The 26679-nt window shown below is 29.5% G+C and overlaps 2 protein-coding genes across 4 annotated transcripts; both read right to left on the bottom strand.

Moving 5' to 3' along the window:
- Positions 1-1776: 1776 nt before the first annotated feature.
- On the bottom strand, positions 1777-5591 carry LOC137812027 (E3 ubiquitin-protein ligase AIRP2-like). Of its 3 annotated transcripts, none has more exons than XM_068613902.1 (6): positions 5225-5386; positions 4572-4654; positions 4310-4460; positions 4165-4231; positions 3844-4078; positions 1777-2440 (listed from the first exon to the last, which is right to left on the bottom strand). In XM_068613902.1, exons 3-6 carry the CDS (start codon positions 4415-4417, stop codon positions 2230-2232), a joined length of 621 nt encoding a protein of 206 aa, XP_068470003.1. In that variant the 5' UTR covers positions 4418-4460; positions 4572-4654; positions 5225-5386; the 3' UTR covers positions 1777-2229. The 3 variants fall into 3 exon arrangements, with proteins under 3 accessions (XP_068470003.1, XP_068470004.1, XP_068470002.1); XM_068613903.1 differs by lacking the exon at positions 4572-4654 and adding an exon at positions 5112-5130 and having other exon boundaries at positions 5225-5352; XM_068613901.1 differs by lacking the exon at positions 4572-4654 and having other exon boundaries at positions 5225-5591.
- Positions 5592-18190: 12599 nt separating this feature from the next.
- On the bottom strand, positions 18191-25270 carry LOC137812026 (uncharacterized). The gene is made up of 12 exons (XM_068613900.1): positions 24738-25270; positions 24559-24643; positions 23241-23371; positions 23008-23110; positions 22842-22856; positions 21068-21213; positions 20730-20925; positions 20206-20280; positions 19831-19947; positions 19607-19651; positions 18808-18906; positions 18191-18664 (listed from the first exon to the last, which is right to left on the bottom strand). Exons 1-12 carry the CDS (start codon positions 25025-25027, stop codon positions 18644-18646), a joined length of 1323 nt encoding a protein of 440 aa, XP_068470001.1. The 5' UTR covers positions 25028-25270; the 3' UTR covers positions 18191-18643.
- Between the last annotated feature and the right edge of the window lie 1409 nt (positions 25271-26679).

The raw sequence follows: 26679 nt of genomic DNA, 5'->3' as shown, positions 1-26679 counted from the left end.
GTAAAATCAATTTTTAAATTATCACAACAGGTAAGTAATGTTTAACATTTTCAGCACTTTAGTGGCTTTAATATTGTTTTCTGTTACCATATTTACCAATGAGTAATTTTCAAAATTTATAATGCATGCATAGCTAATAAACTAAAGTTAAATTTTTTTAATATCGAACTAAAAAATAAAATTTCAGAAATTTATAGAATTAATTTTATTATTAAAACTGTAAAAAATAAATTTCATCTAAAATAAAAAAATTTAGATATTTTAAAATTTCCAGACTCTCTTTTTTATATTTAAAATTTCATTACACACACATATATACATATATTAAATATTTAAAATTAATTAAAAATTAAGTTACCCTATCCAATCTAAGAATATAATTTTTTTAAATTGAAAGTGAATTTATCTAAACAAAACAATGAAAAATATAATAAATTTAAATTAACACAATTTAATTTAGATTATTGAAATTTTAAAACTTTTCCTCCAAACACAACAAAGAAGACTGGTCCTGTGTCGCAGAATCATGCATGCACCTATATAGCCTGTTAGAAGAAAATTAAAAAAAGAAGTTAACTTTTTTATAAATTAAAACAATTTATGTATATTAATATCTTAACATTAATATTTATTAAAATTAAAGTATAATTTATTTTTAAAAAATTTCAGAAGTTGTGATTAGAGATAAAAATATACTCGATCCTTCAAACTCTTCTCAGTTATTAATAAAGAATCTGTCCATTGATTAGTTGATGTCTTAACATTAATATTTCTTAAAGTTAAAGTTTATTTATTTATTTTAATGTTTAAAGTTGTAATTAGAGATAAAAAAAGAGTATATTCTATTCTTTAAACTCTTCTCATTTTTTTAAAATTATTTAATTAATATTTAAAACTATGCAAAAATAAATGCATACACATAAATTTTATGCTTGTAATAACAGTAGTGATAATAATAATAATATTTATATGACAACTGATACATAATATTTTTTAAAATTAAAAGCAGTAGTAATAATAATATTTATATGAATAATTTATATGTAATAGTTTTTAAAATGAATCTATTGCTTAAAGTATGATTTATTTTCTGAGAAGGCCAAACTTGACCTGAGCTTCTATTTATGTAATTTGTTTATGACAACAATCCATTTTATATGGATAACCTATAATATACAAAATAATTACATTCCTGAAGTTGTTGCTTACAACAAAGTTTTTCAAAACATCACAGGTAGTGTTCAATAATACTCATTTGGATTGCCAACTGTGAGTGAGTTTAATATCTATATATTAGTTATATTTCTTGTTTTCTCCTATTCAACACTTCAACTTGATTTTCTTTTAATACTAAAAATGTCAAATGATATCGAAGCATAACAAAAGACAATGAACTGAAATTCATAATTAAAGCTCTTGAACTAGGAGTAGTTGCCTTGCCACCATCTCTTTCAAGAATATATATTGAAGTAAAAGTCAACTTACTGATATTTGATACTAGTAAGCTGCTACCACTTCCTGCAGCCAAAAGGCTCAACACAGACCATAGTAGATTCTAAGACGTTGAGAATGATGTTGGGGCTTCATCCAAATACAACTAAAATTATAACATCATAAAGCTCAACCATCAATGAGAATGATGTTGGGGCTTCATCCAAATACAACTAAAATTATAACATCATAAAGCTCAACCATCAATTGTGAACATTATTGTAAAAAAGAGAGATAAATGAAGGAAAAGAGAAGAATTATTAAAAATAGTGCTATAGACTATAGTGCTTAAAAGTAGTTTCTATTAAGAGGGCCTTAAGTAAACATAGCCAGTTGTTATAAGGTGGCCTTAATGCATACATAAACTACAGAACACACTACAGACATTCCTTTAAATACATTCATTGATGATAACAAATAAAAGAGTTTCTCAAGAGATTCACACCTAAATGACAAGAACCCAATGTGCAAATCTCTTGTTAATAAGTAATTAATTTGATCTGTACAAGGATATACAAATGAGCTAGCTAGATAGATACAATTTACCATCTCAACTTCACCACCAGCCCACAATATGACAAGGGCTGGATACTTCTGCAGAAGAAGTGGGAAGCAAGTACTGCAACTCTATAATAGGAACTCAATTAGCCGACTGGGGTTCTGGCTTTTATGTGACTAGCTTGAAGTGGAAGGTATCCAAGACAACAGCATACATTAAAATCTGTCTGTTGCAATCGCTTACCGTACGTGAGAGTCATAGGCATCAAAAAGGGAGTCTGGAACAATCAAAGGCAACTTATCTATGTACATGAAAACCCTTCTCAGATTCTCCCTTGTCACTGTTGCCATATCTACCACATCCCTTCTATCAGTGAATACCCACAGATCACCTGAGTTCACTCTCTTCAGACTGTCACGGCAAAATGGGCAAGATTGTGATATAGTTCGCCTGCAAAAAATTTCAAATCACTTCAACCTTCAACTAAACCTAGAAAATACTTGGACAACATGCTGGGTGGGAGGTATAAGATAAAAATTTAAAGTAAAGGGTAGCTAAATGTACACCAAAGGGTGTCCTTTTTCAAATTAGAAACAGATACGGATGACTTTAAATCAATAACTGATAGGATTGAATAGCATCCACCAAAAGGTCTTGGTTTCAAATCCTCCAGGTGTCCATTGTTAGGTCATTGGCAAGTACCATTGTTAGCTGTCAGCAAACTAGCTGTAGCTGATAGGCAGATTAGCTCATAGAACCATTAGCACAGACTTTCGGTTCATCAAGAACCTGGAAACAAGTCTTCAACCCGGTCACAAATGTATGACCAAGTAAAATGACATGATCGACCCTTCAACCAATATTCAGTAAAAAAGTCCAGAGTCTGGTTTCATAGCCAGACCCTTCAACTAACTTCTACTCTCACTCAATTTCCACTAACACGTCAAACTACAAATAACCCATAATAGTTCCACAGGAAAACGGCAATACAAATTGCCTTTGTCGTTACAGTACTAAATAGAGGTACAATAATTAAGAACAATTTAATTTCTCTAATTTAGGAAGACCTTTTATGCTTACACATTCACTTATAAGAACAGCAGTCATTAAAGAGATGATTGCAGAAGGCAACATTGGTTACTGGACTTTTTCATTCACAACCTGGATATTCAAGAATTAAAAACACACAAAATCCAGACACATATAAATAACTTTTTAAGCCTTACAAACTACACCAGACTGAAGAGCTAATATCATCATAATATAAAATTACTCCCAAGTGCTTTCAGGAGACATGCATGCAAGACACATTCTTCCGCCACCTACTTAAAGCTAACTATATCAATTCAAATAGTTTTCTTCTAATAAATTATTTTACACATACTAATTTTGTTTTACTACATTAAATATTATTCAAAAGTGACAACCAAACCTTCAATGCACAGTGCCTATTGTGAAATTGCACCTGCAATCAAGCACAGAACATTCACAGTGAGACTAGTAACTTCCACCACTTAAACCCACCATTGGTAAGACACTTTACAAGGTTATAAACAATTACAACCAAAACAAACTGAACAAACCCAAAAACCTTCGACAATCTAAGCAGGCTAATGGATTTGCATTTTACTACGGCTGAAATACTGTAGTGATTTTGTAGTGACTGTATTTATAATCCATGAAAATCAGCAAAATCTAATTAAAAAACCATAAACATAGAGTTAATTGTTAGAGAACACAGAGAATCAAACTGTGGTAGAAACAAGTCAAACAACTATACATCTACTTGCTTGTAAAAGAATGGGAAGTGCCATATAATAACAGAGAGAAAGATAATTTGTTGGATGAAGTACCATTCTCGGTAACATTTCAGGCACATGGCATGGTTGCAGTTGGGTAACACAATCTTAGTATTCATATCCATGCATATTCCACATTCATCTTCTCTTTCAATGTCTATGTCAGAACACTGTCTATAATCCTCATCATCTCTTCTGCGATACCTCTCCATGCATACAGCCTTTTGCTTCTTATCCTCGGTATCAGTGATACCCTTTTGAAGTTGCAATAAAGAGGGATAAATGACGGCTGCTCAGAGAAGAAATTCAACGTGTCAGCAACGAACAAAAACTAAATGCAAACTAACTTAGATCGAAAAACAAGGGCAGATATACCATAGAATTCTCTAATACTTGCTTTTCTTTCATGTGTAGACATGGTGGTTGTCCCATCCACATAGACCTACAACATGAGGCAAATTCTTCATCTGGTCCAAGTCCCTCATTTCAATATTCACACCTAAAAATCAAAACACCTTACCTTGTAAATTAGGATTCTTAACAGTCCAAGGGCTCCAGCAAGATTACAATCTGTCCATTGCACCAGAAAAAGGAACAAGTGCGCAGCTGGACTGTATGACATTCTCATCTGAAGGCACGCACCATCATACTCCCTTGGAAAATCTGACGCCCTGCACATCCCAATTTTTAACATGATCAACCAATAACTAACTAGTATATTGATATTTGACGACAATTTGAGACAGAAATATCATTGCAATATTTACAAAGGACACCATTGCCTTTATCTTGCTTCTCCAAAGATATTTCGCGGCAAGCACATCACAAACACAACATGTTACCGAACCAATAAATGTTATGTAGCCTGTCACCATATAGTGTAGCAGGTAATAATAGATATAATGACGCAATAACGTTAAGAGATTAAGCAGCCATAATTTAACATCAAAATCATCATACAATGAAACAACTCCTCAGGGAATTCACTCCCTAAATGTTATGACAATTTCCCCACACCAGGGACGCACACAAAGACAAAGATAAGAATAACCAACACAGAAAATCAAATTATCCACGCTTTAACAGTAAATTAAATGCACCCTATTTACAAAGGAAAAATTCAAGGCTTAACAGTAACCAGAGTCCAGAAGAAAAAAGCAAACAAATGAAAAAAAAGGAGGCTAAACCCAGAGGAAAATCATCATCGTACCCAGAAAAACCTCACTTAGCAATCACCAACCACTTACCCCCAAGAGAAAAAAAAAAGATTTTTTCATATTAAAAAAAGGAGGAAAGGTAACAACCATTGACAGGCCACCAACCTTTTGCAGCAGTGATCACCTTAAATTCAAATAAAAAAAATAAAAATTTGACAAAGGAAGGAACATAGAGTTAAAAGGAAAAACCCAGAAAAAAGTGAGAGGAGAAAACCCACAGGGTGTTGGCGTGTTGGATATCAGCTTCAAGGACTTTCAAGGAGTCCTTGAAAGACTTACGCATGGAAGCTACGTACATCGCAGCGATCACACCAGAAAAAACAAGGAAGAAAGCAAAGTTTGTGAAATGGAAGAAGAAACGAAGAGTGAAATTGGTTTGATGAATGAAACCCTTCTGGGCTATATTTCTGTCTCTAGTTTCTGTGAGAGTCACAGAGTGAAGAGAAGAGAGAAGAGAGAGAAGAGAGAGAAAGAGAGTGCTTCGTGTTGCTTCTATGCTGTTCTTGAAAGCCAAGAAGGTGGGATTGTCAGGACACGTGTACGCATCAACACCCTCGCCCCTCCATTATTAATACAAAAATATATATATTTATAATAACTACTATTTATCTTATTAATTAATTATACTATTAAAATATCTTTTAAGTTCAACACACAAGTAGCATAACATATATCGAGACTTTCTACCACACTTTGGTTTATACTCCTCTATTCTTTAATCTTAAGTCCAAATTATTAAAACTCATAACTTATTTTATGTGTATAACTTTATCTTTAATTTCCCCAACAAAAATTATATTTAATATTTTTATAGTAAATTTGTGTTTTTACTAAATACTAACTTATGAAAAAAATACGTCATTCAACTTTATGTTGTTTTCTAATAACTTTTTAAAGTTTATCATAATATATTTAATAAAACAATTTGTTATGCATATTATCGGGATGAACTTTAATTTTCATTATAGAAATATATCAACAATAAATATAATATTATAAACTTCTATAATTTGTAGAATTATTTTTTATATTTTGAGTTGGGTGTGTAAATTTGGAAAAAATATATTAAAGTAAAAATAATAGTTTAAAATTATGGTAGAGCGTTATTGTGGGAAAAATAGTTAATTTATTTGATGAAAGAAATGATGGGAGAGATGAATAATAATGGGTACGCTAATGCCTTATCCAAATTTGCACGCTCTTTCACTCTCTTTCATCGTTTTGTTTGCCACTTTACCTTTCATGTTTTGGTAGCTAGCTTTGGCTCCACACACGCGCTTCTCGTGTGAGTGGTTGCACTTCCACATTTATCATCAATTTTAATTTTAATTATGTTCAAATAAATATTTATCTTATGTAATTAAAATACTAGTTAAAAGAAATATTCTTTACACAATATAGTTTTGTGGTAAAAAAATATGTTTTAATTTCTAAAATTTCTTTTTAATCTGGCTTCGTCAAACTTAAAATTAATCTATGTTTATTTTTTTATCTCATAATTTTATTTGCACATAATTTTTATGTCCGATTTTCACTCATAAGGCTTTTTATACAAATTCTTTACCTACGTTTCGTGAAAAGAAAAAAAATCCCTACTTTGAGCAACCAAATAGAACCTACTAAATATAAATATAAATATATATATATATATTAATTATTAAAACTAGTAAAATTTTAAAAAATTACTAAAACAGATAAGTTGTGTGAATTTAACACAATTTTATTACGAAAAATAATGTCAAAATAATACGACTTCAGTACATTTGAACTGAATTCATGTTAGAATGATACAACTTCAGTATAATCAGATTTCAACTTAAATCGTATTATATTATACTACTTATCAATTTTACACAATTTACTAATTTTGATATTTTTTAAAAGAAATTATATATTTTAATAATTAAGATGTAAAATTGTATAATAAAAAAATAAAAATTCACTTACTTACTTTATAGAAAAATTGAGAGTTTTTATTTTGTCATTTGCTTAGGCTTATTTGCATATTTTCCCTAACATACGAAGATAGAAAAAATCTAAGAGAGGAAAAGTATTTTTAGTAAAAATAATGTTAATTATTTGTTTTCTCTTACTTATTTTTTTAATCCTATTTTATATTTTTCACGTAAAAACAAAGATAAGTGAGATTTAAAAAAAAATGAGAAAGTAATTAGATAATGATGTTATAATGATTATCGTAGAACATGGAATTAGAAAATGATATCTTGTAAGCAAGAGATGTTAATTAAGAAAGTATGGGATAAAATTATTTTGGTTTTTAAGATTATGATTATGTCTCTAAAGATACTTAAATAGAATACACTAATTTCCTTTACTCTAACGTAATAGTATTAATTGTTGCTTGGTTATAGTATATAACTTTTATTTCTACTTTATTAACTCGATTGTGATATGTTAACTCAATTTCTACTATCTTAATCATATAACAACTATTAAAGTTTACGTGATACCTTTAATTATATACTACTCCTTTCTTATTGCCGTATATACTTTACTTTTTATTTTTTTATGTTAATAGGTTAATTAAGAAATAAACAACTTAATCTCCACAATAACAAAAAAAAGTCAACTGAGATTATTAATATTAGAAACAGATAAGAATTTTATTTGAAAATTTTATTTACATTTTCTTTCTCCGTTTTGGACTGATTATCATGCATTTGAATTACTTTAAATAAAAACTATCATTTAAAAGTTAAATATGAAAAAAATCTCGAATGTTATTTCGAAATGGAAAATAGAAGTGTCCAGTATCAGAAAAAAAACTTAGTCCAAGAAAAATTAAATATAAATTCATACTTATTGCTTTTGTTTTATTAATAGATTTTTTTTTAGAAAATGAAAATTTATATTTAATTTATTCTCACAAAATAATTTATAAAATAAAATATACATATTATATATATATATATATTAATTTAGTTATATATTTACTCAAAGGTGAAATCTCTAACATACTTACACACCCTCTCATAATAAAAGTTAAACATTTAGAATATGAGAATAGATGAAAGTGATACCAAATACATACTGTATTGTTTTATAAATTTTTGTTAGAATAAATTTTAATATTATCTTAAAAATAACTCAACATCACATTATTAAAAAAAATTAAATATATTTTTTGTCTTTATACTCTCACATGAGATTTTTTTAGTTCTAATTTTAGATATTCTAGATATTTGTAGTAAGAAAATTATTAAAATGAAACATAACTAAAAAATATTACGTGGTAAATAAATTTTCAATGTGAATAAGATGTTAAAATAATGTTGTAACATTATAATACAGTTCATGCTCAAAATTCATTTGTTCAAACAAGAAGATACGATAAATATCAATTTCAATAATTTTCTCACTAAACATCTAGGAGGTATAAACTTTGAGTTAGGGATAAAATCAATTATATGTTAAAATTAAAAAATATGGATAAAAAGTATCACGATAAATTTACAAATTTTATTTTTTCTTTATACCTTAATATCTCTTAAAAATTGTATTTGAAGTAGAGTTTTGAGTCTAAAAGCAAAAGCCAAAGAAGTTAGGTTATTACCTAATACTTTGAATAGTGAAAATATATGAAATTGAATGGATGCTCCTCTTTCACTAGTGTAGTAGGTATGTATGACTTCATGAAAACAATCCAACGGGGAAAGGTAACCGACTTAATTTAATAACCATTCAGAAAAAAAAAACATTATTCACAATATATAGATTAATACCCTACTACTTTATACCATCTTTTTTACCCATTTTTAAACCATTTTCTTTCATCCTTTATTTAATAATGTCAACGATATATAATGCACAACACAAGCTTATACATAATCATAATGTCAATATTTTATTTAAATGCCCTAGTTTGTTTCTAATCATAACGTCATAATAAAGATGCCCATTTGGTTCAAGTGGAATGAAAAAGGAAAAGATATTTTTTTAAATAACCTTATTTAGTTTTAAATTTTAGAGGAAAATAAAAAAAAAAGTTGAGAATGCCAAAATCTTTTTACTGTTTATTTTATCATCTATATTTATATATACTATTATTTTATAATTTCCCTTTCACCAAATGAGACAATGTTGTTTTTCCATCTCACTCCCCCCTTTAAATAAACTAACAAATGAATGAATATAATAATATTGGTCATTGTTAAGCCTGAGTCAAAGGAAATTTCTGTAAAGCATTTTGTATCATACTTCAAATATCGATCATAGGAGAAAAAATAAATTCTCTATCAATTAAATTTAATTTATGTATAAATTATTTTATATAATCTTTCTCATTTAGCTTTATTTTTAGTTTTTTTACTTATATACAAATTAGTTTTAATTTATAAAAAGTTATTTAATATTTTTGTTCGTATTTTACTATTTCAAAAAGCGCTTGTGAGAAAAGTTTACTCAACGTACTCATAGCAGTTATGAAGTGTTGACGTTTTGAAAAAATTTGATGGTTTTTTAAATGAGAAAAATAATTTATATATTGGTAAATTTGCTAACTTTGTAATAAATCATATATCATTAAAATCTTTTGAAATACTCTTAATTGTTACTTTCTCAGACTTTAGTAAAGTTTATTTATACTATTGAGTTTTTTTGGGGATGCATCGAAGCTAAAGATCTACCAATTTAAGTAAACATTCAAAATTTCACAACTGAAAAGGAAAGAGGAAAAAGACTAAACATAGATGAAGTGCAACAGAATTTGAATCAGAAATTAAATAAAAGTCTAAAAAAGTAACGAATATATAAAAAATTGTAATGGAAAATGAAAGAAACCTTTTTATTTACAATTCTGGGGTTGCACTAAAAAAGAAGTTAGAATTGATATAGTTTTGAAAGAGTAATGGTGTAAGTTTGGAAGGGACCACAAAAAGGGTTTTATAATGCAATAGCTTAATTGTTCATAAATGAGTAGCTGCAGTTGCAACTACATTCAGATCTACCACCCTTTCTTTCACTCCCAGTAATTAAGATTTATCATTCATGATAGAACAGAGCCACCTCTTCATTTTCTCTCTGTTGCTTTTGTAAAATACTATGAATAATAAAAACAATTGTCCCATGATTTTGTTGCTGCAACACCCAACAATCAACCACTTACCTAGTTCCATTACATTTACAATAAATAACTTTTTTTGTTAATTATAATTGATTATAAGATAGAGAGGGTTAATAATTAGAGATCAATGATTAATTAATGATTGGAGTAATTGACTAAATACTCACTCCTTCCCTTCCAAAATTATTGATGTGTGAGATTAGTACATGTAGATTAAGAATATATTTAAAATAAGTACAACCCTTTATTACCTTTTCATTTTATTTTTCAAACTCTGAAAATGCAGTGAGGTCAGATAGTCAAACTTTCATGTCAATTTTTCTTTCCACAATGAGAAGCCAAATTAAACCAAAACTTTGCTGTCTGCTACCGCAGACATTGCTGTTGGATGACATTTAATGCATATTCAACCTACCATTTTTTTATTCATTTAGTGCATAATAATTATATTACAGTTTTAATGCAAATTTTGGTTTAATTAATTTTGTTTAATAGTTATTATATGTGTTTATTAAAGGTAAAATTTATGTTTAGGGTTTAAGTAATTAATCTTAAAAAATATCTTTTACTTTTATTTTGTAAAAGTTCTTGATGGTTCAAGGTTAATAATATTTTTTTTCTAATAAATATATGTGATAATATTAAAGAATAAATATATTGTTCATAATTATTAATCAATAATAAAATTAAAGTGGTTATATTAAGATTGTAACTTTTTTTTTATTGGATTATAAATGAAATATATTGATACTTATTATATTGAACGTGATTATTTATAATGATATTTACAATACAATAAAAAATACTTTTTTACTTACATTTAATAATTTCGAAAGATTAGTATTAAGTATGATCCATTAAATATTAATATTTAATCCATTAGAGTATATTGGAATACATTATCTACCTTATTTTTTTAGGGAGATATAAAACGTCAATTTTGACTTTGTATGTTTTCTAATGTTATCATCTCAACCAGTAACATTAGTATACCTTTTTCTATAATATTTCAATTCCTTAATTCCTTAATGAATTTTGTGTTTAATATCCAATCTTCATGGGTCATGACAACTCTTAAAGTATCATCACCAGAATACCTATTAAAGAACAAAAACAACATAAAATCACCATATAAGCAACACATATAATTTAACATTATCAAATTTATGAATATTATAAGCTTACATACATTTAAACTTCAATTATATACAAATTTATTGTCACAAAATTATTGCTTTTGTGAAAATAAAATTAAAAGTGTCTTTCTTTTTTATTTTCACCTGGGTGATCATTTTTCACTTGATTAAGAGTCTTTCCAAAAGAAAAATACTCAATTCATTTAGATTTTTGTGAACAACTAAATTGTCATTTGAGCGAAATATCAAATTATGAGAAAATTACTTATATTTTTTACATTTTCACTTAAAAAAATGTTGTCGAGGAAAGATATTATTTTTACTCTAAATTTTGCTTGATAAAAATTAGGCAAAAACCAATTTTGTGACAATCACAGTACCTATCAATATTTACCAAGTTCAGTTTCTACCAATCCAAATTATATATAGCACTTATCTAGAATAATTAATAAAAACAAAAAGGTATTGGGATAGAATTACACAAGTGATTTTTTTGTCACTAAATTTGCTAAAAGTTTGGAATATTTTTTTAAAAATTATTCCTCAAATTAAAAATAAAATTGCTCTCTAAATTTAAATTTTATATTTTTAAATCCCTTTTATCAATGAAATTATTATTATTTTATTTTTTTTGGAAAATATATATCTAAGTTATTATTTTTTATAAAATATAATATGACTATACTCTATGCAACTATATAAATATATATAAATTGTATCACTCACATTCTTATTAATAATTTGATTGTTTTCTATGCCACTATAGTTTATAACATATATAACATATAACCACGTCATCCAATATAAAATTATTCAAGCCTAACCTTGACTTCTTATAAAAATAAAAGTTATTTAAGTATTGTGGTTAATTTAAAAAAGGGGAGAAAATTAAATACATGTTGGAAACATATTTTAATGGAGTCTTTGAACATTAAAAGTTAACTTCCTTCTTCACACATAAATCTTGGTTGAAGACTTGTGAGCATGTATATCAAATAGACTCCAAAGAAATACCAACCTTCTAAATAAACTTAGAGGTTCTCCTATATAACTTTGTATACTGAAAAACAATATGACTAAAATAATTCATTCAAAATAAACTACAATCGGCTATTGAGGTAAGAGATCCATTTGGGAGAATTCCAACAATAAATGTATATTAAGAGTTAAGATGACAAAGTAAAATTATTGTTAGTTTATTAACTGTATAATTACCTTTTTATTCATTTGTTAAAATAAAAAAGTTTGAAATTTGGTTATTTATATTAAATTCGAATGAACACATTAAGTGGTGTGTCAAAGTTGAGAAACATATGTCTTTACCTTATAATTTTATTTTTTTTAAAATAAAAATTTTCATGTTAGACATGGTTATACAACTTCACATATTAGTTATGTTGATCTCAAATAACAACAATAATTTGTTATCGCATAAAAAAATATTATTAAAAAAGAAAAAATACAAAATACAAAAATTTTACGGTTGTTGTTCGTGTTCTTGGGTGCTGCACCCATAACTCCAACCAGTTTACTTAATAATAAGGATTTCATATCTAATTCATATAACAAAATTCTACGCTCTCACTTTTAGAAGATACAAAATTCAGCTTAGACCAATCAACAAAAAGTGGGTGACAGAAGAGGGGCACAACCACAAGTACAATGGCTAAAGTGAATGCGGTTTTCGGTTTTCGACGTTTTGAGGAATGAAAACATTACAACTTACATGCCCACTCATATCACTGACTTTTCTATGTTGTTGCCTTAGTGGATAAGAGGGACACTTCAACTCACACAACACAAAAAACCATTCATATTGATCTTTTAATGAATTTCTGAAAGAAATTCTCTTTCTCATTCTAAATTTAAACAACTCATCGTTATTTATTTCTATATTTACTTATTTTTTAGTATACATTAATTTATTATTATTATTAAGAAGTGAACTTTAAGCTTAAGTCAACCTCATAAAATCGGCTTATAAAATAAGATTTACATTGCATCCATTTGTATACTATGAAATGCTCTAATCTCTAGTCGATGTGAAATCTTCAACACACCCTCTCACGTCGTGAGTGATAGCTTATACTTGGGATAACATATTATAGTGGTCCGATAACGGGTGACATGATAAGCCCAACAAACATTCGTTAGGATAGGCTCAAAAATGACTTTGATACTATATTAAGAAGTGAACTTTAAGTCTAACTCAACCCATAAAGTTGACTTATAAGATGAAGTTTACACTCACTTATATACTATAAAATGTTTTAATCTCTAGTCGATATGAGGTCTCCAACAATTATAGATATATACTTTGAAATGGATTAAGAATATGTTTTTGTTGAATCACATTTTACATGTGGAGTCTCAACAAAAGCAGTATTGAAAGTTGGCATCAAGCATGTTACTATTTTCTATTTCAAGCAAAATACTTGTTGGATATATCCATCTATTACTATTTTGATATTCTTCTGCCTCCTTCCTACTTATTCATTTGGATAAAAATGTCACCATCACTCAATTTCTCTCTATCTTCCACTAGCCATCTACTTTGAATGACTCATTCTACCTTTGTCCATTTTTAAGGGCTATAACTGAATCTCATTTCCAATCTGAAGCTATTTGGATTATTGATTTTGGTAATTTTTTCATCCCACATTGTAGTTTGTGTTGATTAATGCTCATGATTGCTCGTTGTTGAATAGCTCAGAGATTTGATGCTCATTTATTTATTTGAGAAAGTGTATATACTTACAATAGAAGGAAAGAAAAGGAAAGTGGTTAATTGGATTAAGATTTGTTATACTATTGAGAATGGAGGATTGAAGATTATTAATCTGCATTATGAAAATAATGTGTATCTTCTTAAATTTATTTGAAATTTTGCTTATAGTAACAAGCCTTGATCTCTTCTCTTGAAAGCCAAAGTTCTTAAATCAAAGTACCATTTTATAATGGTTTACGGATCCTTCTCTATTTGGTCTGGGATTAAATAGTTTTATGACATTATTCTTGAACATACTTCTTGGATGGTTGGTACAAGTACTTTTTTTAATTTTTGAATGATAAATAGTGTTCCACTCCTTCTTTATCAATCATTGCAGGGGTACCTGATGGTTCTAGAATCTCGGATACAGTTTCCCAATTTTGGATTGGTAGTGATTGGAGTATTCCCTTGCCATTATGGTAGATGCCTCATTTTTTTGAACGTATAATGATTAGACATGAACGAGATATTCCCAATTGAATTCTGGAAGATTTTGGACGTTTCACTCTTAAGTCGGCTAACACTTTTTTCTTGGATCCAGGAATTCCCTGTGGCAGGGGTAAACTCATTTGGTCTTCATATATACTTCCTTCCAAAACTCTAGTTCTATGGAAAGTTTTTCATGGGCGACTACCTACAAATCAGCACATTCAACATAGAGGTTTGCATATATGTTCTATGTGTACGCTTTGTGAAAAATAGGAGGAATCTATTTACCATTTATTTTTTGAATGTCGTAATGCTATGCATATTTGGAATTGGGTTCGAAAAATTTTCCTTAGTTTTCATTTCTCTAATGTGGATGATCTCCTTTCTTTTATTAAAAATGATGGTAGTCCTTTGGTTAATTTAATTAAACTTGTTGTGAAAACTTTTTCTTTTTGGATGATATGGCGTATGGGGAATTATGTTAGATTTCAGGTTAAAATTGATGTTTCTAGGGCCATTTCGGTCATTAAAGATCTCACTTGTTTAGTGGGTAATTTGTCTAAAAGTTCTATGCAAAATGATATTTTGATTTCAATATGCTTAAGTTTTTTTGTATTAATATTCATTGGTAAAGTTTTATCTCCTCTCTCCCTTCTCGATGGGAGTTTCCTTTTTCAGGTTGGGTTAAAATAAACACTAATGGTGTTGCTAGAGGTTTTCTAGTCTTGCTACTTGTTGTGTTATTTTCCGTGGAAGTATGAAGGAATTTATTTGTGGTTTCTCTATTTTCCTTAATGTTCAGATTGCTTTGGTTGCCGAGTTTTATGGAGTTATACATGTTATTGAACAAGTTCAAAAGATGGGTCTTATTAGTTTATGACTTGAATGTGATTCTGTCTTGGTTTGTGCTGCATTTTTTGTTATGACTAATGCTCCTTGGATGCTTTAGTGGAACACTTGTCTTAACTACTATGAGAATATCAGGATTAGGGTTTCCCACATTTTTCGTGAAGGGAATGCATGTGCTGATAAACTTGCTAACATAAACTTTATTTATAGAGAGTATTTTCATTGGTATAATAGGCTTTTCCATCTAGTCTTCTCTTAGAGTTCTTTATTAATAGATATAAATTACATATGTACCGTTTTTGTTAATATATAGGTTTTGGTCTAGTTCCCATATTTTCTTGTATCTTTTTTTTTTAATAATACTTTTTTCATATGGTGACAAATGATTGTTGAGGGTCGATAAATTTTATAAATAAAATGAGACATTTATATCTTTATTAAAGAGTAATTTATAATGTGAGAAATTCTAATTATAACAAATGTTTAGAAATCTATTCCAATCAATCATTGATGTGAAAGTTTTAAATCTATTTTGTCTATCAAAAGTTATATAATAACTTTTTTTGTATATTTATTTATAAGAATTCAATTAGACTTAAATAAAATGTATGAACTATCTTTTTTATTGTTTTCAACTTCTAAACATAAATCTATCTTTTTTATCTCACACTTTCAACAAACCAACAAAATTGTTTCATTTATTAAGAATGACAGAATAAAAGATAAGAACTCTACAACAAAAATCTTTATCAATGTGTGGTTTGAAAACAAAAATGAAATATCAGTACAATTTACTCAAAACTATATATTGCTAAATAACTAAAAAGGATCATTAGTATGCTTTTTTAAAAAATATTATTAAAAAAATATTATGGTTAAGTATTTAGAATTGAATCAGTGTTGCATAAACTTTTTACTCTTTATTTTGAAGATTAAAATTGATAAATTTTCCATCAAATAAAGTTAATTCAATTGTAGCATAAGTGTTACACTGGAAGTATTTGGGTTATGTTTGGTTCATGAATGGTGTAAAATAAAATTGCAGGGTTGATGTTTGAGACAGAGCAATGTTTAATGAGCTCTCATTATCCAACCAACAAAATGAAGCAATTGTCAGGAGTTGATAGCCAGGGGGTTGTGTGGAGCCCAACTTTTAGGTGATCCAGAAAATCATTGCTGACACGTGGTGGAACTCAAGCCAACACAAGCCTCATTCACTGAACCATGATGACTCAAACATTCAACAAAAAAATATAAGGACTTTTTTTAAAATTTTACTTAATAATATACCAATTAATGTCATTATTATTATTAGTTTTATCTCACTTTTAAAAATATTTTAAATTAGACTCATAGTATTTCTTCTACTAAATTACTAGTAAAAATATACATACCTTGTCAATATATGGTATTCCTACAAGTGCTTGAGATATGAAAAAAATCAATATAAACCATAAAAGTTATGGGACTTAAAAACTTATATTATTTATATTTTATTTTTAATAATCTAAATATAAATTTTGATTCTCAAATAGATATTTGTATCTATTTTGATGATATTTTTGTTCTTGGTGACTCTCTTTGCTCATGTAGCTTTAGCTTTTATTATTTGTATGTATTAAAATTCATAAACATCTTGCTTATATATATATTGGTCTATATAACTCTGCAAAAATAAATAAATTGGTTTATATAGAATGGTTGTAATTTTATTTTATTTTATTTTTTGATCAGCATAGAATGGTTGTAATGAAATTTGAAATTAAAATCCTATACAAATCACTCAAAATTCTACGCTGCTATGTAAACCTCAACGGGTCACTTGTTGTTCAACTTGAAATTATTCATTATATATCAAATGTTTTTTTTTCTTCAAAAAGTCACCACAGACATTTTATATTATATTATATTATATTATTTATTCCTATAATTTCTAATTTGACTCAAATTATCATTTAAGAATATAACAAAAATATGTATTACTTTTTTCAATAATATCCTCAAAAAGTAAACGCAATAATAATGAATAATAAGTTTACAGTATAGTGTCTTAGCTAATTAAAACTATTTCATCATAGAACTTGACCATAAATTGCTTTCTGTGTGCGTTTTTTTAATCTAGCCAAAGAGTTACCCACCCTTCAGCTTTGCAAAGCGTAATGCAGTTCCTCTTATAGTTAGTAAACCATAATAAATTTATTAGTCTTTTTTATTATTAAAATAATTCACACTACTTAAAAGATCATAATTCACCTCCCATGATACAAATTGTTTAAAGAATCGTTTTCGTTCCTGAATCTAGTTCCTGAATCTAGCTCAATACGAATCTTATGATTCGTACAAAATATTCGTTGAATTGTGAAATGAAACGGTTCACGTGAATCAGTGTGGTTTTTAAAATCCTAATTTTTTTACCACAGAGACCTCTTCTCCTCTCCTCCAACAGCGACGTCCAAAGTAGATGACATACGCCGAGAGATGCAGAGGATGACAAAGCTAGCGACAGCTAAGCTCACAACAGAGAAATAGCACACGACAGCGAGAGACGCGAAACAACGACAACGGGACAGAAGAGGCGCAATAGTCACTGGAGATGGTAGAGCTCACGACAGCAAAGAGGTGCATGACAGCGATCAAAGGCGCAATGGTTGCGGGAACTACGGAAACACGAAAGTAGAAGGAGAAGAGGAGGAGAAAACAGTGGGAGTGATTTTGTTCTGCTATTAAATGAGTAAATAAAAAAGATAGAAAAAATTTATTTAGTAACATGCACACATTTTTTTTAGAAGTTGTTTTTCTGAAATTGTGTAGTATATATATAAATTATTGTATCTTATATGTATACATATCTTGTATATTTAAGGATATGTTAAATTTTTTAATGATTATGAATCCTACTATTCACTATACCAAACGATTCATGGTTCAGCTCTCCGGCATTACTTGTATTCAACTATCATGCTTAAGATACATTAGTATGAAACTGCAAAGTAGACCATCTACAAGAGATGATGATTAAGCAGTTCTATGAATACATCGTAACAATGGATTGGTTTTCAATGACAATCAAACTAACCGAGCCTCTTGAACCAATAAAAAACCTCTTGAACCAATAAAAAATACGGACTTAGTGATTCTCTCATCAAGTAATCAACCCCTCACTACTCCAATCTAGTTACAGAACCTCGCAATTAGTCCAAATAAGGTTTTGATGATCATGAAGGATTCATTGGCCCTAACTGAAAGAGAATCTTCTCCTGGCATCAAAGAGTAGCCAATTGGAAACTTTGGCAGGTCTGATAACACGGAACATTTAACTCAGACCAAAGTTACGGTTAACCACTTCTGACCAAACTGGAATAGCCACAATTTAATCCACGTCCACAAAAATCTGCATTAACTGAAGAAGTCAGAATGTTGCCTAACTTTTGGGGTTTGAACGGCAAAGACCACGTCAAGTGTGATATAGAGATTTCATATAACTAACATGTAGTTGCCCATGAAACACAGTCAATTCATACAGCTTGCACTAACCTCTAAATCAGGAAGTGGTTCATAAGACTTCATCTCCCTGGTATCAAAAACTGTAATTCCCGAAATTCTCTGAATTCCAGGTTTAGTAGCGATGAGATTCTGCATATTTGTAAAAGGTAGTGAGATTATTCCATGCCATGCTCTGAATTGTAATTTAAAACTTTAATTTTCTTCTTCTTTATAATATCGTTCACCACAACCTTTTTATTACTACTCTTTATTTGAAGATAGTAAATTAACCCATGCAATGCAGTGAATTGTAACTTGTAACGTTTTTTTTTTTTTTTATATTACTTTCAACTTCTAGGTATCTTGTTACATCCTGGAAAATGAGGCCTAAATAGATAAATCAGTTATTAAGCAATAGCCAAAGTTGATTATGATACAAACAAACATTGAATAGGGATTGTTTTATTAAATTATCTACCAACTAATCTCGGAGAGAAATCAGTATCCAAAGAACTATCAAACTTAATATAGATAAACAAAACACTCAAATACAGGCCTGGTCCCAGCTTTTTATAGACCCAAAACAAAATAATAAATAGAGGTCCCTAATTATATATATATATATATATTAAAAAAATATAAATATATGTTTCATTATTATATATATTTTATTACATATAAAACATTATTTTATCCCATGAGAAGAAAACTGATGATTAAAAATGAATGACTGACTTTATTAAGTAGGATAGGAGCTGCTAAATATCGTCAAGTAATATGATTCCAAAATTTCGACTCCACTACCAAAGATATCTGATAAAATACTACACAAGAATTCTTAAGGTCATACCAGGTGGAAATCTGTTGATCCTAGAGCCTGAACCTGAGATAAAACCTGTACATAGTTTCCAACATTGTACGTCAGTTAACGGAACGCAAAATTCAAGCACTAGAATTGTGCACAATGGCATACCATACTCCAAATCATAATTTTTTATAAAAGGGCACCCTGTACCCGGGAAAAATAAGGGTAATATTAACAATCTAAGACAACATCCAGATAAAAGGTATTACCATTGATTGAAGGCCATTAATCATAACTACTCTCTCCCCATATGAACCATTTTGAGATAAGCTTACTTCAAATGGACCCAGCTCTTTATCAGTCTGATTTGTAAGATTCAGTTTTATCTGAAAACAACACACAAACAACTTTAGCTTCTAAATTTTTGTTGGTCCCTGCTAGAACAATAGACTCAGGGATTAAAAGTAGAACGAAATTAGAAATAGCTATTCCTATTCCCTTAGATAGTATGTAGACTACCAACAACTGCTAGCCTGCTAAATAGGGTGTAAAAAGACCCATGGCCCCTAAGAAACCTAGACTATTAAAAATGCAGCCTCTAGTTTATAATGAGCACGAGACCTGCATAAGATAATAAGAATTACCCTAAAGGGTTTTTGAAGGTTAATTATAGATGGAACCTCTACAACTTGCAACTCAATCTCCTTCTTCGTTGGTGGCTGCAAAGAAAAATTTTCCAGACAAAAATATTAGTGTATGAGAAAATTAAATTACCATAATTTAGAAAACCGAAGGAAAAGCATTAAACGTGAATATTAAATTTGAAAGCATAATTCAGAAAAATGAAGCAGAAGCATAATTTATTCAGAAAACTAAATAATCATATTTTAAAGCATTAATTTAGCAAGTTAACAACAATTTGACATGAATCCAGCAGTATTTGAACACTATCCAGCCTTATTTGAACACTATAATTATCATCAATTATTATTTTTGAAAAGTGAGAGGGAGAAAGTAAACATGTCATGCTAGATTCATATGCATGTATGTTATGCAGAAACAAAGAAGTTCAGCCATCAACTTTGTCATGTTTAGTGAAGTTTAACATACAACAAACCAGGTAACTAATTCATTTATTAACTATCATTATTGAAGAAACAACACTTACGGTCCCCAATATTTGCTGGGTTTGCAGGCGACCGGGTTCACCTAAATTTGTTCGCCATGTTATCTGGAGTTTACCAAGAACATTACTTCCTTCAACTTTTGTTTGAGCCAAACCATCTGATGGTGATGTCAATTGATAGAGATAGTTGTAAATTCCTCCACCAGATCTAATTAGTATTGGTGGCTTAAATGTCTCCCTGAAAATTTAATTTGCTATATAATCAATAGCAATAATAAAATATACTAGATGAACCAAAGTATTAACTGAAAATAAGGCCAAAATTTGGTATTTGTTGATTCTAGTTTGGTTCACTCCAAAAGAAATGCTATGGCACTGACCTTGTAGGACTATCCTTCTTGGAATGGTGCCCATCACCTTTAAGAATTGTTGCACTATAATGCTGAGCAGGTTCAAAATCAACTTGGTCCATGAAAAGGTTCGATTTTGTATGGTTTTCAATACAAGCTTCCAAAAAGGTAGTTTCCTGAAACAGATCAAGTAGACAACTTGACGCACAACATTAGGTACAGCTGGGTACTTCAGTTTAAAGAGCTAATATTCTTTCCAGAAAGCCTAAAACTGAATAAGAGCGTAAGCCATGTTTTCAAGCTTAAAGGTTGAAGAACTTAGAAGGTGTTTGGTTAGTTTCCATTCTCATTTTTTATTACTACTATGTGTTCATTGATAATTATAAAAATGTCACTTTTTTTCATTTCATTTCCTATTTTTCAGCAATCTGTGAAGGGAAATAAAATGAAAACAAAAGAATGTAGATTTTATTATTTCCTTCACAAATTTTTTACACTGGAAAACAAAATAAAGGTGGATTTTTTTTTTTTTTAACTGATGGATGGTATTTTTTATTACGAGAGATTTGTTTAAAAATACAAGTGATGATTAGACATCAATCCAATATTGAGGACTATAACTGTGACAGCCTGAAGGCTTTCAACAAATAAACATATAAATTATGTTCAAGCAATTTCAGTAGTTAAAAGTACTTCAACAACTTCACTTAATTATATCTAATAATCAAATTATGCGTGGATTTTTTTATATAAAATAATAAAAGAATTCCTAACACCAGATCCATAATGTATCAATAAATAATAAATCACAAAAAGCGAAAATAATTAGATTTTAAGGTTAGTAAGCTTTTCTGCATCATTGTTCTTCATGAAAGAGCGCAATAGGATTGCTAGACTCCTTCCTCACTTTACAAAGAGAGACAATAACTATTTGCAATAACCAAGAGTATTGTTATAACTTATAATTATAGAAATAAGGAGTAGATCCTATATAATCAAGAATATCTAGATTATATATGTATTATTATAAATATTTTTATTTATTCTCGCATCATATCTTTATTATTAGAGGATATCAAATTTCTACTTATTTTATTGATTCTTTTTTCTCAATATAAATAAAATATTCATGCTGTCTCAAAAACATGGTTTCAACTCAATGCTTCTCCTTTTCCTATAGTATAACAAGTATGTAGCAATGATTCAGCAACGGTTGTTCCAAAATGTAAACCATATATTTTAAATGGATATGAAACTGTAGATAGTACACTCACGTTGTTTTATGATTGGCTATACTGGATTCATTGCTGATAGCATCTAATAATAAATGTAAACAGGACAAGCAATAAACTACAAAAATTGATTGTTTAAAAGAGGATAAAAATGAAATGACAAGACACATACAGATTTATACACATTCCTTGTCTATCAAGAAAACCTTCCATTTCTTTTGATTGATTCTTAATTTCTAACTGATATTAAGAGAATTGGATGACAATGTGCTTGAAACACAACCAAAATTAAATAGGAAACAGCATCTGTAATGCTATTAAGGATTTTATTGGTTGTTTTAATATTAATGGGTTTTAAAACCAGAAGTTTCATTATGCTTTCCTTAGATAGACAAGCAAATAATATTAATCCCAATATTTTAAATGGTGTAATCAGAAAATTGTGAACATTAACAAAAAGATACTACACATTGAACATGATTAGACCATTTTACTGCATTAAGACCAGCATGTTTATCCAGGAAAACAATATCCACTTACACTTGAGTAGTATATTCAAATCATTGACATACCTTGATAACACGGACCTGCAAAAGAGTTTTCAACATACATGTAAGTTATATGAATATTGAAAGATCAAATAGTGAGCATTAGTAACCCAGGTAAACGATAATTGTTTTAATGGAGAACATAATTTCCTTCAAATTCAATAAATATCATTAACACAGAGAATAATACCTTTGTTCTGACGGAAAGGGGATTAGCAACGATGAACTTGAAAAATTGGGGAAGATATTTACGCTCACCATCACCATCATTATACAATGCAGTGCAGACAAGCCTAAGGGCATTTGCGCAATCAAAATTGTAAGAGATTAAAAATGAGAGAAAGAAGAAACTTAGTAAATCCAAATAAAACTGCACGCAAGCATGACCATATTGACACAAGGACATGGAGGGTCACAACTTACGTGTGAGGGCCAAGCTCTTTCACATCATGTTCTACAATAAAGTCATAACGCCCACCAGCGCGAATAGATTCAACTGGTGATTTCGATGTGTCTAGAAGAAGTATTCTCTGTCTCTCTGTTTGAATTTCAGCCTGTCAGTTACAAAATTTTGAATAATTGATTAAATTAATTTCTCAAAGGATTAAAAAAAAAATTCAGCACTCTAACTATCATGAATACATTTACATTTTTGTGCATAAATTCAACTACAACACCTGTAAGAGAATCTTCTACGTATCTATCAATGCAACATCAAAAGATGTGGATATGCAATCCAGAAATTAACACAAAACCTCTGCTGCATATCAATCTCTCATGCATATAAATGTTATCAGCTCCAAACAATAACCAAAGGACATTTCCAATGGGACCTCATTGAAGGTTCTCTGAAGTGTAGAACATTCCAAAGGAGGGTGCTGTCTTTTAGTAGGAAATGCTTTAAGGGGAAGATAATAATTCCGGACACAAAAGGTTAAAAGAAAATGAGTCTCAAATGTTGGTCAGATGGATCCAATATAATTAAGAATAAGAATTTTTGAACAGCTTTTAACAGAAGACAAAAAATCTTCCATGGTGATCTAGAAATAAGAACTTTTCCTGCAGTTATCTTTAGTGAGTTCATTTAAATAATCTCAAGCTAACTAACAAAGTAGAAAGACGAGTTTAGGTTCGAATTAAGGCCTGAATGAAACACAAAACGAGTAAAATAATCCTCTAGTTAACACAAATGACTTAAAACATCGATCACTCATACACATACACATGCCTGTTGCTCCAAAAAATAACCAAAGAAGGACTTCTCCCATGACCTACCAGAAGGCAAGGACGTCTAAAAGCATTCCATGGGAGGGTATCATCAGTAGAGAATGTACAAGTGAAAGACCATTCCAGACTCAAAAAGCTAAAGAACACTTGTATCATAACGTCTTCCCATAGTGATATCTATAACGGACCAAGCGATTTTTGTGCCCTTATATTTAGAGAGTTCGTTTATATAATATCAGCTAACCAAACAAATTAACTGAGGCTTGGAACTAGAAAAAGAACTAAACAACACATGGAGTGATTCTCAAGCATCACTATCAGCAAGTATTATACCAACATTCCATCACCTTTTGACGTTCCCTTGAACTCTTTAACTAATCTCCTAGAGTATGTAACGCATTACAATATAATTAACATAAAACTTGTGCCAAGGGAGTTCCAGTAAGCTCAGGGAGTGACAAATTGATTCATGAATATCAGTGAAGTGGAAGAATTGGAGATATAGAAAGAGGACCTTGATAATGACTTCTCTGACTTCAAAATTGGAGCTGTTGTTAATACTGATGTAGCTGCAGAAAGTCTCCCCCAAATAAATGGCTCTGCAAATTGGGAGTATGAGTGAGCCATAATGAATGGATCAAATTGAATTGAAGAGAAACAGAGAGAGAGAGAGAGAGAGAGAGAGAGGTGTACCCGAAGGACTGAGGGAGAACGAGGAGGCCAGAGAGGCCCATGGCGTCGGAGAAGTGGTGGAGGAGGAAGCGGTTGCGGTAGTTGGGATCGGAGTTGTCGTTGGCTTCGGCGGAAAGAGAGGGGGCGGGGGCGGCGGAGGGGTCATCGAAAAGGTCCTCGCCGACGAAGAGGTCGGTGGGGTCGAGGCGGAGGGGAGGGTCGACGTTGAAGGAAGGGCGGCAGAGACGCATCACACGAAACGCGAGGGAATGAGATCCTCCTCCCTGGCCCTGACCCTGACCCTGACTCATCTCTTATTCTTCTTCTTCTTCTTCTTCTTCTTCTTCACTCCCAAATGCAAAACCAAATGCAGAAAGATTCTTCACTTCAATTCCACCATTCATTCAATTTCAATTTCAATTCCAATTCAAAGCTTCCAATGAGATCACAAACATTGACTCCACTCCATGCTATGTGGGTTGGGCATGGCTACCCCTTTTCCTTCCCTTCCCTCTCTCTTTCTTTCCCTACACTCTAACTCCACAATTTTAATCATTTTTTTTAATGAAAATATATACTTTTCTATTAAATAAAATCAAGTTTAAATATTTTTTTACCATATTAAATTATCCAATTTTAATTTGTATTCCTCATATAAAAAATATTTTTTTTCAATTTTTTAATTTTTTAATTGCTTTAGATAATAATTTGGACAACGAGGCCTAATTTAGATAAGATTTACTAGACAAAAGTAAATATATAAATATACTATGTTTATGATCATTTTGATGCTATATTAATTTAGTTTTAATTAAAAGCTTTCCAAGGTCAATTAAATTTGGTTAGGGAAAGAAATTGAAGCAAGGTGCACTAAGAAAACATTGGAAATTAATGATTCTTCTCCACCAAATTATAAGTAAGAGATAAATTTATAGAACCCTCACTCCCACACAAGATAGAGAGACCATGAAAATACTCACAATTTAAGTTTAGGGTAGAGAATTGAAGAGGCATAAGTGAAAATAAAAGAAAGAAAAACAAAATAGTAAAAATGAAACAAAATGAAGAAAGTATTGTTTAGTTGAAGTAAAATAGAATTAAAAGAAACAGAAAATAAAGTGAAATTTAAGAAGTATATGTTTGGTTTAAAGAAAAAATAAAAGAAAGAAAAACATAGAATTATTCTTACAAGAACCAAAATAATCTTATAAAATAGTAATTATAGTTTCTATCTATTTCTATTCTAAGGGTGGGAACAACTTAGTATCTCTGGTTAAAACTTCAACTCAATCCATGGTGGATGTTAAATATTTTTACACAAGATTAAAGATGACTTTACAAAATTGATGTATTTTTTTTCCTTACTTTTGAATTTGATGTTCCTTTTGTCTTATGTGTATCATTTTAATCTTTCTTTTGTTTGGTGACAACGATGAAGTTGTTAGATATTATAATAATAAATACATAATGGACATTAAAAGATACCTTAAATCTTATCTTATTTATAACATTTTAATGAACTTTTATTTGAATTGACCTAAGTTAAGTATACAAGTCATCTTAATAAGTAATTAATGCTTGATTATTTGATTATTTATCTAATGGAGACTGAAATATTAAAACCATTATTGAGTGATATTATGAATATTAAAAGTATTTTTTTATTATTTACATTTTACTCTTTGTGATATTGAAGGTGTGGTAGAAGAGGTTGAATTAATTTGTTGGATAGAAGCTAGTAAATGTTAGTCTTTGTTCTGATGGTAGTTTGGTTCAGGCTTGTGCATTGCACATTAAAGTTTGATTGATGTGTAAGAAGGATTATAGAAGCATATGAGATTAGGTGTGAACAAAGTAATAGAGTGGATCTACAAGCAATTTGCATAATGCAATGTGTTGTTCTTGGTGGAATGGTTTCTTCCTTTTCTTCCCAACAATAGGGAATAGGGCAATTGCAGATTCA

Source organism: Phaseolus vulgaris, chromosome 2, assembly GCF_000499845.2.
Source record: "Phaseolus vulgaris cultivar G19833 chromosome 2, P. vulgaris v2.0, whole genome shotgun sequence".
In the NCBI taxonomy this organism is placed as follows: Eukaryota; Viridiplantae; Streptophyta; class Magnoliopsida; order Fabales; family Fabaceae; genus Phaseolus; species Phaseolus vulgaris.
Note: the sequence above shows the minus strand (reverse complement) of the source record. Positions and strands in the feature narration are given on the sequence as shown.

Coding starts and splice junctions, on each gene's coding strand:
- LOC137812026 (XM_068613900.1), bottom strand. CDS start 25,027: ATGAGTCAGGGTCAGGGTCAGGGCCAGGGAGGAGGATCTCATTCCCTC. Junction 24,644..24,737: donor GTTCTCCCTCAGTCCTTCGG/GTACACCTCTCT, acceptor CCCAATTTGCAG/AGCCATTTATTTGGGGGAGA. Junction 20,281..20,729: donor CCCAGCAAATATTGGGGACC/GTAAGTGTTGTT, acceptor TTTTCTTTGCAG/CCACCAACGAAGAAGGAGAT.
- LOC137812027 (XM_068613901.1), bottom strand. CDS start 5,304: ATGTACGTAGCTTCCATGCGTAAGTCTTTCAAGGACTCCTTGAAAGTC. Junction 4,079..4,164: donor AAGTATTAGAGAATTCTATG/GTATATCTGCCC, acceptor TTCTCTGAGCAG/CCGTCATTTATCCCTCTTTA. Junction 2,441..3,843: donor CTGAAATGTTACCGAGAATG/GTACTTCATCCA, acceptor AATTTTTTGCAG/GCGAACTATATCACAATCTT.